Here is a 16770-nt window from a genome sequence, read left to right on the forward strand (position 1 = left end):
AGCAAAAATCTGTCGAGGAGCAGACCAATCAATCACTATGGCAGAACCATCCCCACCACCTTCTCCTGCTCATGTTAGCAAGCCCAAGATCTCTTGGATTTGCTGGCAGCTGCTAAGTTTTGTTCAATGAGCAGGACATGCCTCTTGACATAGGAGATGTTTCTTATGTCCTGATCTATTTGGCAGAGCTGAAGGTGAAACACCATAAAACTGTGGCCACTTTGCCTCTGCTATGCAGCTTCATCGTGTGGTGGTGTCAGCATCCTTAGTTTCAGTGTCATACAGCACAGCTCCACTGACCAACTCCATCCCTCCCTACTGCCCAGGGGTGCTTGCCTGTTCCTCTGCCTCTACTTCTGCTGCTGTTGATCTTAACACACCTGGAATTTAACAGAGAGAGTGGACACTACTTCTGCACACATCCGTGATGCACAGCTCCATCAGAATCATGGCGGCAGTATTTTGATGGCTTCCTTTCTGTCCCCACCTCTTGTGTCATTGCACTGCATTGCCACCGTAAAAGTGGCAATACTAAGCAAACTGTTGGAAATTACAAGAAACAACATAATTGCTGAACTCTGATAAAATAGGTCACCTCCCACTTCAGTTTATCCTGCTTAATTTTATTATTTTCTATGCAGATTCATCCTCCTCCTTCTGCGTACTGCAGCAAATCCCATGCACACAACCAAGGGCAAAAACGCATACAATAGTGTCTTCCCATGTTCAGACAACACAGCTATGAATTAGGGCTAGAAGCTTGTATTTTTATAAAAAGCAAGTACTACAAATCCAGAAATTCTAAACTTAAGATTACACTTTAATCTAGACACACAACACTTTGGAAATGTGTCACTGAAGGAAAAAAAAAACCACACCACACTAACATGACCACAAGCCTTCCCAGTTCACAAAATTTTGCTCTTCAACTTACACTCCTATTTAAAGCTTAAGACAAACTTTAAAAATAAGACCATAATGACTGTAGAACTATACACAGAATTTGCAGACAACCTAAAATAAGACTTTCTCACCATGCTGGGTTTCAACTCCACAGCCTACAGCTTATATCCAGAACTCTAAATTGTCACACACTTGAATGCTGGCTGTTGTTTTAGAAGACACTAGCTATTTTGCTTTCCCCATCTACTATCAATTAACGTATCAGTAGTGATGGATGAAATGAGCTTTGAGACCTACAAAGCCTCAGATTAAAACTCACTCTATTCTCTTGAAAATTGAGAAAAAAAAAATTCATCTTCAATTCCACCACCACAAGCATCAGCTGCTTTCTGAACTTATTGATGCAGAACAGCTTCTCACTTGCTTGATTTCAAATCTTCCAAACCAGTTTTGTGTATACAACAAATTCAAAACTAGCTAAAACAGTATTTATGGACATCATTAAGCACAACGTACTGCTTTTTTTTAAATGATTATAATATTCAGTATCATTCAACATAAACTCTATAGAGTCTGCCTGTCTGTATCATCCCTGGTTTTAGATGTTTCAGGTGTGGACAGACTCCATATGGGGTATCCATGAACTGGAGACCCTTTTTGAGGGATTCAAAGAGCCTCTTAGAAGATGATGTGGAGAAACATTAGCACCCACTTTCAAACAGGAAAAAATAATAAAGTCTTTTTTTAGGGTTTTGGGTAACATTATATTCCTTAACTAAAGCCAGGCAAAAGTGACCTCCTAAACCATCTTCTCAGCAGTGAACACTGAATACTTGGAACTGTCCCCCACACCTGATCAGAAGCTTCAAAAATGCTGCATCAGTAGATCAATTCCAAATAGAGCAGACAGACAAAAATAAACGCAGACACATGCTAGTGATTCAATCAGAACAGTCTTGTTTCCACTCACCAGCAGCCTCGGCAGTTACCATAGCACCAATTTTTTCCAGACTTCTTGTGCACCTCAGCCCTGCCCAGTCAATACTGGTGGCTTTTTAAAATTTGAATAGACTGAATCAGTCACCCTTCCCACCAGCCATAACATCAGCTCTGCCTCTTTTATCCAGGCACTGGCTCTCCTTGGCCACAGCAGATGAATGAAGGACCCTCATGCCAAAAGATGCTGGCTCCACACACACACCCCCCCCCCTCTGCACAGCACACAACCAGCGGGATTGCCAGTATTTTTCCCCTCTAGATCATACAGCACCATGGTAAGATTAAGTTGAAAGAGAAGGCATTTTGGTTCCCTCCCCCAGTTCCCAAGTACTTCAGCAGTAAACATTGGTATGTATGCTACTCCAGCACAGTGACATTTAAATAGGACAGCATTCATTTCTGGCTCCTAAAAGAACTTGTGTGATGGATTCTGCAGTGCAGATATTTTCAAAATTGCACTTAAATTTGTATATTTAAAAAAATATATATAAAATTTGATTTACTTCTGCCAATAAAACTTTCCCTGAAAAAGAGATGGAAAGAGCCCAAATGGTGACTGTACTTCTAAATTAAAATTTAACTCTTAAAGATACAAAAGATCTGATTTACCAACTCAGCCAGGAAGCATTATATATTGTTACTGGGCAGAAATAATCCAAAAAGCTACAAGAAAAGTTATTTCACAGGAGTGACAATATTTGACTAACCTTAATTCAAACAAAGGGATCTCTTAAAGAGGCTGTTCTAAGCGTTACAGTCATATAAGTTGAGGAGTACACTGATGGCTGCGTTTAGTTTGTCCCCAGAAGGGGAATCTACCCCTGTGACAAGCAATACTTCAAGTCAAAAGATGTTTCTTCGGAGCAAACATAATACCCAGAGAGCCTGCCAAAAAGTCAATGTAAGAAATGTTTTTTGGCTAGTCTGAAGCTACTCTGTGTGAGCAACCCACAAAAATCCACATGAACTCAGCAGAAAAATTTAAGAACAGACCTGCCCTTTGACAGCAAGTAGCTAAGGCTGAAATTCCAGCACTTGCATCTATTTGGCTTTTCAAGTGCAGGAATGAAGAACTCCTTGGTAGAACAGAGAACACAGCAACAGAACTGATATATACCCATCCTTTACATTCTTCAGTTTCAAGGATCCCGGGAGCAAAGAGCATCTCCCTTTGAATGCCTGGAAAGCACCCAGCACTTGGGAGGCATTGCTATATGCAAAATAAAGGTGGAGCAGAAGGAGGGAGAAAGCAATTAGTCCATGGTTGTAACTGGACCAGAACAGTATACAAAGAAGGAGGCATTTCTTTACCCAAAAATAAAAATCTACAAGACTTCCTCCAAGAAACTTAGAAAGAATACTCATCTCAAATGCTAGTTCTGACAATTAGCAGACCAGATTTATTAAGGCTGTGCCATGAAAAGAAAGATATTATGGTTGCCCTTTATTTATTTCTGCTGAAAGGTACCAAGTGGGGATGGTGAAACAACCCATGCGGCTCCTCTAAGTGCCTGTGAAGGTTACCTAGAAGGCAGACAAAATTCATCCCATCTGAAAGCTGGGGAAACAAAGGTGGAAAACCACATCAGTTTAGCATCGGTTGGCTATCTAATGGTCACAAGCCTAGAATTCTTCTTTACTGTACCAGTAACTCCAACAGCAGTAACCAGTAAGTCTCTCCTTAGAGCACGCTTTACTGTGTATGCCAAGGTACACCAAGGCCCACACTTAAAGGAGTTAAAAACAGAGACATTAAATAATTTGTTTTGTAGGCCATGACTTCCAGTAAAGCAGTCAGTCGTTCCCTGCTCTGTTAGTGAGCTAACAATATCACTAACACACATAGGAATTCCCAGGATTGGCATTTTATTACGTGGCTCAGCCAAGACCAAACAACCCAGCTGAGCCACGAGTTCAACAAGGGCTGTTCCTCTCTTCCAGAGGTGAGTTTGTGATTCAAAGGCTTACTGCATCCTGCAATTTTTTCTAATAACCACACCTATCTGGTAGGAATCCTGTCCTCCCAGCTATCATGCATCCCACTCTTTCAACACACACTGATAAGTCTAAGATAATCAAGCTAAATTATTAAGTTTGAGATTAATAATACACCCCATCACGCTGATGGCATTTCAGACTTCCATAGTCTCTCGTGCAAAGCTCTGAACTATCATTCTTCCTGTCTGAGATAGGCCCTAACTTCATGCCAGGTTTAAAGAGTGGTGAGAAATGATAACCCATATCAATTTACCACCTGAAACCACATTGTTGCAGTTACGGTGGGGGAAGGGGCATGTTATTTTAAGGCAGTGAAAAAACAAGTTACATCTGCCTAAAAAAATTACCTATGGCACATAGAATACTGGATTCCAACTGTATGACTCCTCAGTCTAACAATAAATATTTTGGAACTACTTCATAATAGAATATAATGAATCTCTAAAGTGGAAGAGGTTCTGGTTTTATTCATGGATATTGTGCTGTTCTGTAATGCTGCTTCAGAAATAGCACTGACGGGTTCCAGAAAGAATCCCAATTCCCCAAGCAGAGGTCAGTAAAGAGAAATAATGCAAGGCTGAAAAAAAGTAGATAAAGGCAAGAAAATAAAATTCTTAAGAGTTTGTTAACAACAACTACAAGTATCCTGAGGCATGGAGGAATTCACTGCACATCAGCCCTTAGAAAGGCAAAGGAGCTCTAAAAGCCAAAGAGCACGGAAGAGAAAGTGAGAGAGCAGAACAAAATTAAGAGGCAGCAGTCTGGTAACAACACATCTTCTCAGTCTGTTTATGGGTAAATACAAAACTACGGAGGAAGAACAAAAAAACCTATTTTTGCTAGACTGAAGTATCAGATTCCCAGCTGCCCTGCAATTTCAGGATCATGTTCAACTGGTGAGCTGTAGGAAGGATCAAATCTGAGCTTCTTCTGAGTTACCTTCAAGAAGGGAAAAGACTGATGACGTATATTAGCAATACATGTAGGAATACTGAAAGACAGAAAAATACAGATCACAGATGAAGACTTGACTTGGGCACCATTTAAGAAAGAAAAGGCATAATACAAGCCTCACCAGGCTAAAATCACCACTTGGATCTGGCCAGAATAACCAACTTCTCCATCTGCTACCTCAATCACCATCACATCCAACAGGACCCCAAACCCTCCAATAACTGTGGTTGAAACCAACCCTATCTGAAGCCAAGGTGTCCCACCAACTTAGTTTTCCAACTTTAGACCTTCCACTCTTGACAGCTGACTCGGCAAACAAGCCAGCTGGTATTCAACAAAGCTCACATAAACCATGTCAGTGGCAAGTGGTGCATTCAATCTGGGAACAGCATAACGCATTACTGATATTAATTCTTTGATTAATTATTCTGGTTACACCCAATTGAATAAGAAGAATTTTTGTTCAGTTTGTCCTGCTGATTAATAAACCTCATTTTCAAATGCACTGTTCAGAGCTGCTGAAAATTTTTATCCAATATATTAGGGAAGTTAAAAGGTTTCCACGACTGAATGGACTTAAGACTGTTTGACTGCCAGTCTAAGCAACATGCCATTTTTCCTGGCATGAACAAAGCCTAGAGAACAGTAAAGACAGACACTAGAGGTACCACAAATATCTAACAAAAGCATCCAAAAGTGGGCAAGTCATATAAAGACTACAAGTTTCACACTGAAGACTAATCTTGCATTTCAGTCCATCATAACACAGTCAGCTTCAAACAGCAGCTTGAGTTCCTGTTTTCTCCACTAAGAAATAGAGGGAACAATATAAATGCAATACCCAAATCAGAAGAAAACACTCCGCTGTCAGGTAGCAGGTTCTCTTAAGAGGTATTCTCCCATCCTTACATGCTAATTTGCTCTGGTTTAGGCTTCAATCAGGAAATGGATGGTAACAATTCTTATGAAAGGAAGATTTACCTGCTAACACAAGTGTTCATGAAATTATAGAAAGAAATAACTGCAATCTTTACAGAAGATTTATTTTTTTTAATTGTGTGGAAAACATAGAAAAAGTAACACAGAAAGTTTTGCTAGATGTATTTATGAACTAAGAATACTTTCTCTCTTTTAAAGAGTGACAGATAGCCAGAGTTAGGGTGAGCACCAGGAAAGCAACACACTCTGAATTTCCCTATCTTTACATGCTGACAGCTCCACAACAAGGAACAAAGGCTAGATGTGGAGATCATGAATTCAAAGAACTCTTAAAAAAAGAAAGATCGCAGCTCTAGGATTGAAACTATAGTGTGGAAGCAGAGATCCAGTCTTATACCACAGGTACAATGTAAGCCCCATTCTTACAAAAGCAGTTAGTGGTGCAGTCCAGTTAACACAATTCAGCTTTACAGGGCCAGTAGCAGAGCTGAAGAAAAAGAGTCAAGCTTCACAGTAGATAAACTACTAAAGAATTTATCATCATCCCAGAGCTTCATAAGTGAGGAAAAAAGTTATGCAACTTGTACAATTATTAAACAGAGAATTGCTTAGATCTGTAAGCCTGGAACATTTAAATAATTAGTTCCCATTATTCTATGGTTTGATTTATTAACTGTAAACATTCTGAAGAACTGAAGCATAATAATGTCTTACACATATTCTAAAGATGTAAACTCTAGTAAAATCAACTGAACTTTTGCCATATTCCTACTTTTTCTATGACAGATATGCAGAAATAGCAGGAGGAGGGGGAGGAGAAAGAAAGCAAAATATAATCAAAACACTTTTTCTGAAGTTTTTCTTCTTTACTGTGCAAAATCTCACAACTCTAACTGGCCAAAAAAAAATTAACAGAAAGAAAGAAGTTCCCACCCTGAGACCTAGGAGATCTCAGACTTCAGACACAGACCTAAATGCACACTACTTCCATTTCATTTCCTAATTTCACAAATTATTGTAATGAGAAATAGATATTCTACCATTACAATAGATGGGCCCATGATACTGCTATAAAGCATTGAGTTTCACTTTCCACTTCATTGATTTAAAAAGAAAAAGGCAATTAAAAAAACAGTTGTCAACTGCAAATCAGATATTCCAATACCACAACTTGCTTTACATTGAAAAAACTGCTCTCAATATCACTTCCTTTTGCAAGAGTTTAGCAGAACAACAACAAAAAAAATAACAACTCATATGAAATGTCATCAATTGACATGAAACCTCCACAGAAAATGAGAGTGTCTCTACACTTCAGAGCACCAAAGCTCAATCTGTCAGTAGCTGAGCAAGCAAGACTTGCTTGGGCAAGACTGACTGCAAATGGAAACAAGGCGAGAACTGTTTACTGAATCTACTTGGGGGGATTTATTTATGTGTTGGTTTGTCCAAATGAATGTCTGCGGAACAGCATAAATTCAAAGTAAGCAGACATACCTGCAAACAGAAGAACAACCCCCTCTCTGTGCTGGTTTTGGATTCTTGGAAACCAGGATGGGAAAAATAAAAAGGGGGAGGAAATCAATTATTTACAGGCTTATCAGATACAAATAAGGGATCACACAGCACGGGCGGACACTAGAAATCCTCAGTTCCCACAGAATATCCCTTAGCCTTCCCTACAGCCACATCCAGACACGCGTGACATAAGGTATCGGCAGCATAATCAGCCGATGGATGCACACAGACAACCGTGCCATTAAAGCCACCGACGTCAGAGCACTTCTCTGTGGCAGGCCTTCTGTCAGCATCTGGAAACCATTAGAGCACACAAGCAAAAGGCTTTTCAAAGAGCAATCACACTCACCATATGCTGAAGAGTAATGGAAAGTTGGCAAGGAGAAATGTAAGCGAGGAAGAGAGGGGCAGATTACTTGATACTAATGTAAAGACTGCTAAACAACCAATACATCTGACCTTTATTTTTCTTTTTCAGTCAGGGAGAAACTAAGCTATTTTTAAGTCTGGGATATGGTGTCCTTGTGTATGAAAGCTAAAGGAAAATTTTAAATAAACTATGGTATGGACTAAGCTAGATTAGCTCTTCGGCCGCTCTCTTTCCTCCCTCTCTCAGAAAAATGCCCACAACATAAGCTAGCGCTGACCGACATCTCTGGACAACAGGCTGCACATCTCAAAGCAACTCCAAAATGGTGCTGGGAGAAGGGTATCAACACACCCTGTTGCCCATGTCTTCCCACCCTCCCTCTTCTGCCCTTCTGGGTCTCCCCTCCATCACTCAGCACACAGAAAGCACTGTACCAAGGACTGATCCAGCAAAAAGACAGTTAATGGGATCCAGCTCATTACACAGTCACTAGTGCTGGCACAAAGGAAAGGGGTTTTTATTTTTTTAAAAAAAAGACACACAAAACATGGCAAGAAGAAAAGCTAGCCTGACTCTTTCAGCAGCCTTCCTGAGACAGCTCAAAGTCCTCAAGAAACTGCCTGGCTCCCCTGGCACAGAGGGCTGTGCCACTTGGCACCTCCCGTGCCCACAGACCATACTTGTCTGTTTGCACAGAGCACACAGAGCCGCTGTGGACAGGCAGAGGAGAGGTCAGACTCGCTGCAGAATGCCAGCACTCCAAAGTATCTGTGAGTAAGCTGCTATCCCAAACCAAACAATTACAAGAAAAGACAGCTGCCGAGAGCAAACTGCCACTGCAGAGGCAATACCCAGGTTGCTGGACTGTCTCTCCCAGGAGCAGCTCTGAAACAGAGAAGAGGCTGCAGGACAGGTGACTTTTGTTAGGATCAGGAATCTGTGCGCAATCAGGGTCAGCTTCTGGGATGTCCTCCCCAGCCACGCTCCATCACAACCCACCACATGGCTGGGGGAGGTAAAACAGGTCAAGAAACCAAAATGGTGGTCAGGAAGAAGCACTGGCACCCATGAGACAGTTCACCTTGCCCCAGCATAAAGAGGGCAGCAGAGATGAACTGTCCTCCTGAGTCACAACAACCTGCAAGTTGTGGGTTGACTGCCCTACCCTGATGAGTCTTACACTGTTCCTGTTTACCAAGCAGAGATCATCTAATGGGGAAACAGAAGCTGTGAGATGTGCTGACAAATCAACAGCAAACACAAACACGTATTTGAGAGAAAGAGAGGATAAGAGTCTGGTGCTTCAAATATAGTTAAGGTTGAACTGTTATAAACACCACCATGATAAAAGCATGAGTTATTTCTGGCAGCTCAGAAACAGAAGAGTCACTTACATTTCTGCCAGTCTGCTCATCTGAGGAATGCTGGAAGCACTCCACCCAGAGAACCATGGGGAGGTTTGGACTGGAAGGGACCCTGGGACCTTCCTTCTTCATCCTTCTGCCCAAAGCATAAGTAACTCTTAAAGCTGTATCAGGCAGTCTGGGGCCTTGCCCAGGCAAATTTGAAGATGGGAGATGCCACAGTCTCTCTGGGCATCCTGTTCTGCTGCTTAGCTATTTTCACGAGGAAAATGCTTTCTTACGTCCAGCCGGCATTTCCCTTGCCACAACCTGTGACCCACTGCCTCTTGCCCTTTTGTTCCAGTTGACAACACTCAGGAGACGCACACACAATGGCTCAGGAATTAAGTACCCAGCAAGACAAAACTGTTCAACAACACTTTGAATGGAACTAAATGAGCACTGTGGCAATCCTACCCCTCCCTCTCCCAGCTCAGCCCATCCCTTTACAGACTCACCTTCAACCCATGTCAGGGTGAACCCTGAAAAGTAGTCCTCAACTTAAAAAAAAAAGGCAATCTCTGACTGTGATGCCAATAGGTTAAAATCATAATTATTTTGATGTGGCCAGCTTTAAACCAGTTATCTCCTTGAACCAGCTCACCACAGGACCAGGTAGCAGACTGTCAGCATGAGGGGAGGCACATAAACATACAGCAAATGGAAGGGCAGAATCCCACTGTCTTGACTTATATCATCTTAAAGTGTTGTGGAACCACTCCCTGTGTGTTCAGCGCAGACAAGGAGGTAAGAGGAGAGCTGGAACTAAAGGCTGTAAACTGAATTCTCCTCTCCCTCTAAGGATAAAAACCATCTCCCCCGAACAGAGTAATACAAACAACAGACCAGATCTGATTTGGTGTGACAGATCTGATTTGTGGTGTGTTACCTAGCCTCCTCGTCAATGGTAGCCTGGCAGCCTCCCCTCTTCCAGATGAAGAAAAAACCCCAACCCATACATCACTAAAAAAACCCACAAAAACCAAACCCAGTAAATAAACATGACCTCTTATCAATGAAGACTAAAACTACCAGGATGAGAAATGACCACCATTCAGCTAAAAGCCAGTCTGAATCATGTTTCTTTAACTCAGATGATTGTGATTACATCTCAGTGCATGAGCAGTAGAAGATCCAAAGTTAAGAAAAACTGAGAGATCTTAAAAGTTTAAGTGCACCAAATGGACTTTTTGCATGCTGTAGTTACTTGGAAATATCTGCCAGTAAACCAAGCTAGATTTTACCGATGCCAAGGCAGAAAAGACTAGTGATGGTAAAGGGAGAGTTTTCATAAATCATTTCATTAGCTTTTTTAACAAAAGCACCTTTACAGACCAGGTGCATTAAAAGGCAGGGGAGAAAGACAGCGCAGAAGAGGAAGCTTTTCTGCCAGCTACTGGTGCAGTGCCGTGGCAGTCTAAAGCAACTTGTGTCTGTGCTGTTGCAGTATCTCCCTCTTCCCTTGCACTGGGGTTTGCAAAACTGAGCAGAGAAAGTTATCTGCCTGAAAAATGAAGGGAGGTGAGGGTGTGTGTTTTTCCTGCTAGGATACAATGTGCTGGGAGGAAACAAAGGAGAGAACCACAGCATACTGGATTTAAATCACCTCAGCCCAATGAAAGTAACAGAAGGGAGCAAGTTAGAAATGTGGTACTGATACCTCAGTTGTCTCCATAGCTCAGGTTTCTCTACCACGGTGACACCACCAATCTGGAACTGGCACTGACTGATGCCAATTCAAGAACTCTCTTACCACAGCATATCATATCCAGGCAACATCTCTTGTCAGGCTGTGGAAAGTCATCATGTGAGCTCCAGGATTCTTACATCTCTGGTAGAAGCCACTGGGAGCTTCTATCCCATTTCTTACCTACAACCTTAGTTTCTGTCATTCATTAGAAACTGTCAGCATCTAACCAGAGCGCAGAGTGCTACACTAACAATTATTAGCACAGAAAGATGATAGCTTTGAGCTATTGAACAAAATCAATCAGAACTCCTCAAAGCACACTTCCTGAAATTCATTCCACCAAAGTATTTTTTGAGTAAGTCTTGTTTTGAAACCCAGTCGCTCAGCTTTTCACATTTAGGTTTAAAATATATCACAGCTCCAGCAAGAGAGACACATTAAGTAACATCACACAGTCCTTACCTCACTACTCCATACAGCATAAATAAAATAACAAGCTACAGAGCAGAGACCTTACACACAAAGTACCCATTCTAGAAATGAGCTCAGAAAGATTCCTCTTCCTCTCCCCTTGCCAAAGGGCTTCCAGCTGAGTTCCTAGGGGTGTGCTTGGCCACTTAAACTTCCCTTTCATTCCCTCCAATCCCTTCTTTAGATTTCTGGTCTTTTATTCCTTTAAACTGAAGCCACCATGGTGTAATAAACACTGGAGAGCTTCTTAAGAAAAGACATCTCTGCTGCAGTTCAGTAGTACAACATACCGAGCCTCCAGTGGGCAGACCTCAAACTATGAAAGATGAGACACACAGAAGTACCTTCTTAAGTGACAGACAGACAGCAGCTACAATACAAATTCACATTTACAAATCCCCAGCACCACAGTGTGCAAGATAAAAATTGGAGCTTTCTCTAGAAGCAAAATAAAAACAAGGCATAGGAATAGCTGAGACATCAGACAAGCTCTCAAAGGCTCACCACTGCCCTGACTTCAGATCATAGCTATCAACATCTCATGTTTGTATTGGTAGGATGTTAATACACACAGTTCCGTATCTTTTAAAGTATTCCTGAAAAGTAACTGTAATTCCAGAACAACAATAAAAAACAAAATTAACTATTAATATAGAAAACTCTGATCTTGGGAAACAAGCAGCAAATTCCATTATCTCCCTGTAAGATTGATCTAGAACATGGTAAGGATTAAGTGCTGCTCAGTGACCTTTCATAATGTGATTTCTTTGGAAAATTGTCTTGAAGTTCACTGTAAATTATTTCAATTTTAGCAGTTACATAAACTAATCAAGTGCAGGGTTTCAAAACAGACAAGCAGTTAATCACCAAGGCACTGAAGTGAAAGAATAAAGACTTTTTTTTTCCCTCTGCGTTTGTAAAGCATTCAGCCCAGCATCCACCTCTGCACAGATAACCTAATAATCATTACAGGCCAAAATGCAGCATAATTCAAGGTTCTTTGCAAGTCCCTTTATAAATAGGCCACTTCTCAATTCAACAATGACAGCAAAAAAATTCAACAGTAAGAAGTTATGACTTTAATTTGGTTTTTAGTAGGAATGTTTCCTGACCTTCCCCAAGACCCCTAAACCAGCCAGAGTTTAATGTTATTCTTGAAGGACTGGATTAATTAATTACACTCAATACCTTCTCCTGTGTGGTTTTCCCTTCTGGGTGGTTATATCTGTGATATTCATCCTTTAGCAATGAAAAATGCCAAACACACACACAGCAGGCTAACACCTTCATAATGATTATTAAATTTACACTAGCAGTAGAAACCCAAGCCTTGTTAGAAATGCCCCTTTATTGCTTTCCCACATTTCCCAACATCCTGAATATTGCTTTAAAGCAACTCCACACACATCCTGGTTCAGTTACATCTTGGATCAAAATACTGCCCAATACAGTGACCACAAGACTGGATGAGATCCAGAACCCGATCAGTTCACTGAGGTGCCACCTAGTAAGGGACGGCACTTCTAATGCTACTGATAGCATTTGCTGCTTTTGCAGTTCTTCCACTTGCTACAGCTCAAAGTAGCACAGACTGATAAGGCAAATGCAGTCTCAGCAGTAGCCTACAATATTAAATATTACCACAAAAAACATGATCATGTCAGGGAAAAAAATGTTCTCGTATTTAGCATTCTGGTTCCAGCACAGCCTCCCAAGCTTCCACAGTTGTTAACTGTCACAACGCTCTGTGGTGCAATCTATCCTGAGGTCATGACTTGAGTCCAAATTCAGGTCCTAGACTAGAGACGACAGAAGCGGCGCAGATTCCAGCTTATGTTCACAATCATCCCATTTCCCTCTCTTTGAACATCTTTTCCTTGATTAGGCATATGGGGTTTCTAAAAAACACAGTCTGAGAAGTTCTCCTTCCAGTGCTCAAGTACTGCTATGCTACTCTTCACCATGCAAACATGTCTCTAAAAGTCCAAAATTAAGGGTTCCTCCCTTCTATTTCACTCCACTTCTGAGGCATCATAATTCCAGAAATCTGAGTGAGCAGATCTAGCTAACAAGAGGAAAAACTATTTCAAATTGCACCAAAAGACCCAAAGCTTCCTAGATTTTTAAAACTGCTCATATCAAACAGCACAGAAAGCAGCTGTGTAAGTGCCTTTGCTTCCAGTGCATTCTACCACATTTACATCTATTAACCAAAAGAATAACACCTCCCCGTGATGTACCTGCCTGTTACACCCAGCAGCCATGGGACCTCTAACCCTTCCAGAAAGGAGGTCAGAGTACAGCAGAACTGCTAAACACACATCACCAACCACCGAACTGGAATAAGGCACTTACCCATCTCTACCTTTACTGACGATCTTCACTTCAAAGTAATAAATGCCACAGGCTGCAGGTATAGGGTGCGTAGCCCTGACTGAGGCAGCATCCTTGTGATTTTTACCGTGACCTAGGAAAGAACAGAAATGTAAGTACTGATGGGATTTAACCTCTCCCACGTTTGGATCTAAAACATCACTATTTGAATACAGCAGGGATCTGTTTCTGCATACATTCAACAATTTAAAGCACACTTTTTGGAGAACTAGAATATACAATCCTGCACTACCTCCATGAACAATCCCTACACTACGAGCACTGTAGTTTTAAGTTTTCACTGTGAAGTTACTGAAGGAGACTCACAGCACTACCTCTCCCCCTCCCCACATATGTAATTTGAAGACCAAGGTACACAAACAGAGGACAAAAAATGATTACACAAGAGGGGAATGACATCAGTGTTTACTAACCAGGCAGGAAAAGGAATAATCAGTTCTCCGCTGGGTGGGTAGGGAGAACAGCCTCCAATAGTGAGCAAGAAAAACATCTGTGTGATTCCCCAAGTCCTAGAAGTCTGCGAGCATCTATTTTGTGTAAACTCAAGGAGCCAAAGCCCCAGTTGTGCAGCGTGTCGATGCCATCCGACCCCTTGGCCGAGTTTTAAGCAGGATGACAGAGTAAATAGGCGATTTGGCTACACAGACGCACTCGGGCCCGAGCTGGTGACACTGCAAAGCGTTATATAAGGCAGCACACTCCACCGGGAAGCGAGCCCTCGGCTCCAGCCCACCTCCGCCTCCCCAGCCCAGGAAAACCCCACGCCGGGCTGGAGGCCAGCCACAGCACCCACGACGAGCATCCCGCCCCGCCGCCGGAGCTCGGCGGCACCCCCCGCCCCCGCGCTGCTCCCCAGTCGAGGCGCCGCTTCCCCCGGGGCTGCGAGACCCGCGGCCGCCCCAGCGGAGACCCAGGCTGCCGGCCCAGCGGAGCGACCGGGCCAAGGGCCGCGCCGGGGCCGCCCCGCTCCAGGCCGAAGCCGAACCCGGCGCCGCCGCCCCAGCCCGGCACCTTTGTAGTGGACGCGCAGGTTGCCCTGCGAGAGGCCGATGTAGTTGTACTTGTCCTTGGGACTCCAGGACCGCGGCAGCGGCGTCTCCTCCTGGTTGACGGCGGGGTAGAGGCGGCGGAGGCGCTGGCTCAGCTCCTGCTCCTCGGGTGGGCACGGCAGCGCCGCGTCCCCCCCGTGCAGGCTCCCCGCGCCCGCATCCGCCATCTTGGATTCGCTTTGTGTCACCGGGCGGGGAGCGAGGCCCGGCTCCGGCCGCCAGCCAATGGGCTGCGAGCGTGGCCACAATGGGGCCGCGCTGCCCGACGGGAAGCAGAGTCCGCGCTGCCCGCGCCCGCGCGCCTCCCTCGCGCGCCGGGACTACAGCTCCCGAAAGGCTCCGCGCGCGAAGTCCCGCCCCGCCCCTCGGCGCGCTGCACGCTGGGAAACGCGTCGTCCCGTCCGCCCGGCCCCGCGGAGCGCCGCGGGCTGCGGAACTCCCGCTCCCAGCGTGCTCCGCGGCAGCGCGGTGCCCCGGGGCCGCCCTGAGCCTGCCGGCGCCCGCCAGCCGCCTCCGCGCAGGGCCCGGTTTCGGTTGCCCCGCTAGGAAGGGGGCGGGCAGCGCCGTTTCGGCGACCTCGCCCCGGGCCCGGCCGCTCCGCAGAGCTCGCCTCCCGCCGGGGCGGGGCCGGACCGGGCCGCGCCGGGGCTGCGGCGGCTGGCGAGCGGCACCAGTGCATCAGGCGCTGCCGGGGCAGCTATGGCGGCACGCGAGAGGGTCCTGGGGGCAGGGGGAAGCGTCTCCATGGCGACGGGTGTAAACAGCGCGGGCGGTGCAGGACATGGCGGCGCGCCGCGTTCCGCCGCGCGGGTAAGGCCCGGGCCGAAGGAAGGAAGGGAGGGAGGGAGGTATCAGCGTCCGGGCCCGGCAGGGAGAGCCGAGCAGAGCCCTTCCCTTCCCGCGGGGCCGTGGTGCCTCCCCGGCACTGCCACACGCACGGGCTGGGAGGCCGCGGGCGCTGTTCACCCCGCCCTGCCCGCCGAGAGTCGGCGCCAAAGCAGACCGGGGGCGGCAGGACACGGTTTACCGCAGCACCCCGTCTGGAAATGTAAATAAAGAGTGGGGAAGGCTTTCAAGAACTGCCCTCGGCACTTCAGGACACGGCGCTTCTCTAGCAGGGGCCACACAACGGAGCAAAGACCTTGTTCAGCGACTCCTATAGCGTTTACCTTGGCATTGTTACTATTTATAGTTATAGGTTGGAAAGCAGTGCCTCTCCTTACTACTTGTTTTCCATACCATTCTTTTACCAGAGCATCTGCCTCTGCCATCGATACCTTGTTCTAGTTAGTCCGAATAGTTCAGAATAATTATAAAAGCAGAGAGGTCTCCTTTCTTTTCCTTTCCTGGAAGGGGATGGTGTTTTCTAGCACATGGGTCTTTGTTCTGCTGGCCATCCCTTACCTGCCTTCTGAGAGCATAGGGCTGCTCTCTAAGGGAGGGCAAGATTGGTGCCAAAGGTGACTGCAGCAACCTGAGCTATGGAGACAACTGAGGTATCAGTACCACATTTCTAACTTGCTCCCTTCTGTTACTTTCATTGGGCTGAGGTGATTTAAATCCAGTATGCTGTGGTTCTCTCCTTTGTTTCCTCCCAGCACATTGTATCCTAGCAGGAAAAACACACACCCTCACCTCCCTTCATTTTTCAGGCAGATAACTTTCTCTGCTCAGTTTTGCAAACCCCACCAGCACCTACCTCTGGTCCTAGACAAGGCCAAGTGATGAATCAGGTCCAGAGCGAGCAGCTCAGAGACAGGACTGGAGATAAGACTTTAGCATAGGTCCAAGGTACACCCAGGAGAGAGGGTTGGAGATAGTTACAACTACAAAGTAGCACAGGCAGGGTGTAAAGTCCCAGGCCTGAGCTTAAATGGAGCTCCTGGACCAACTGGCAAGAGGGTGCATGGGTGAGGGTCTCAGCTGAGGCTGGTCAGGGTAATTAAGGCCTGTTGGAAGCCCTGACATCTGCCAGGGCTGCCTCAAAAGGAGAATTCTGGAGTGTTCATGGTCAAGCCTACTTTTCTCTGTATGTTTTGAGCCTCCTTCTGGCACAGTGAAGGCCTAATTTATACCTACAGG

General features: G+C 44.9%; 2 protein-coding genes across 3 annotated transcripts in view; one reads left to right on the forward strand and one right to left on the reverse strand.

Annotated features, from left to right (window-relative positions):
* RANBP10 (RAN binding protein 10) overlaps positions 1-14877 on the reverse strand; it is an 82362-nt gene extending 67485 nt beyond the window's left edge. For both annotated transcript variants that reach the window (XM_074882117.1, XM_074882116.1), the window contains exons 1-2: positions 14651-14877; positions 13601-13712 (exon numbers count right to left, since the gene is read on the reverse strand). In XM_074882117.1, coding sequence (XP_074738218.1) covers positions 13601-13712; positions 14651-14855 — 317 coding nt within the window. In that variant the 5' untranslated portion in view covers positions 14856-14877. The remainder of the gene's footprint in view (positions 1-13600; positions 13713-14650) is intronic.
* A 461-nt stretch (positions 14878-15338) lies between these two features.
* The window catches only part of TSNAXIP1 (translin associated factor X interacting protein 1), a 28459-nt gene continuing 27027 nt past the window's right edge, over positions 15339-16770 (forward strand). The window contains 2 exon segments of the mRNA XM_074881455.1: positions 15339-15462; positions 15464-15498. Of these exon segments, the coding sequence (XP_074737556.1) occupies positions 15388-15462; positions 15464-15498 (110 nt within the window). The 5' untranslated portion in view covers positions 15339-15387.

The sequence above is a fragment of the Strix uralensis genome, chromosome 12 (genome assembly GCF_047716275.1).
Source record: "Strix uralensis isolate ZFMK-TIS-50842 chromosome 12, bStrUra1, whole genome shotgun sequence".
Lineage (NCBI taxonomy): Eukaryota > Metazoa > Chordata > Aves > Strigiformes > Strigidae > Strix > Strix uralensis.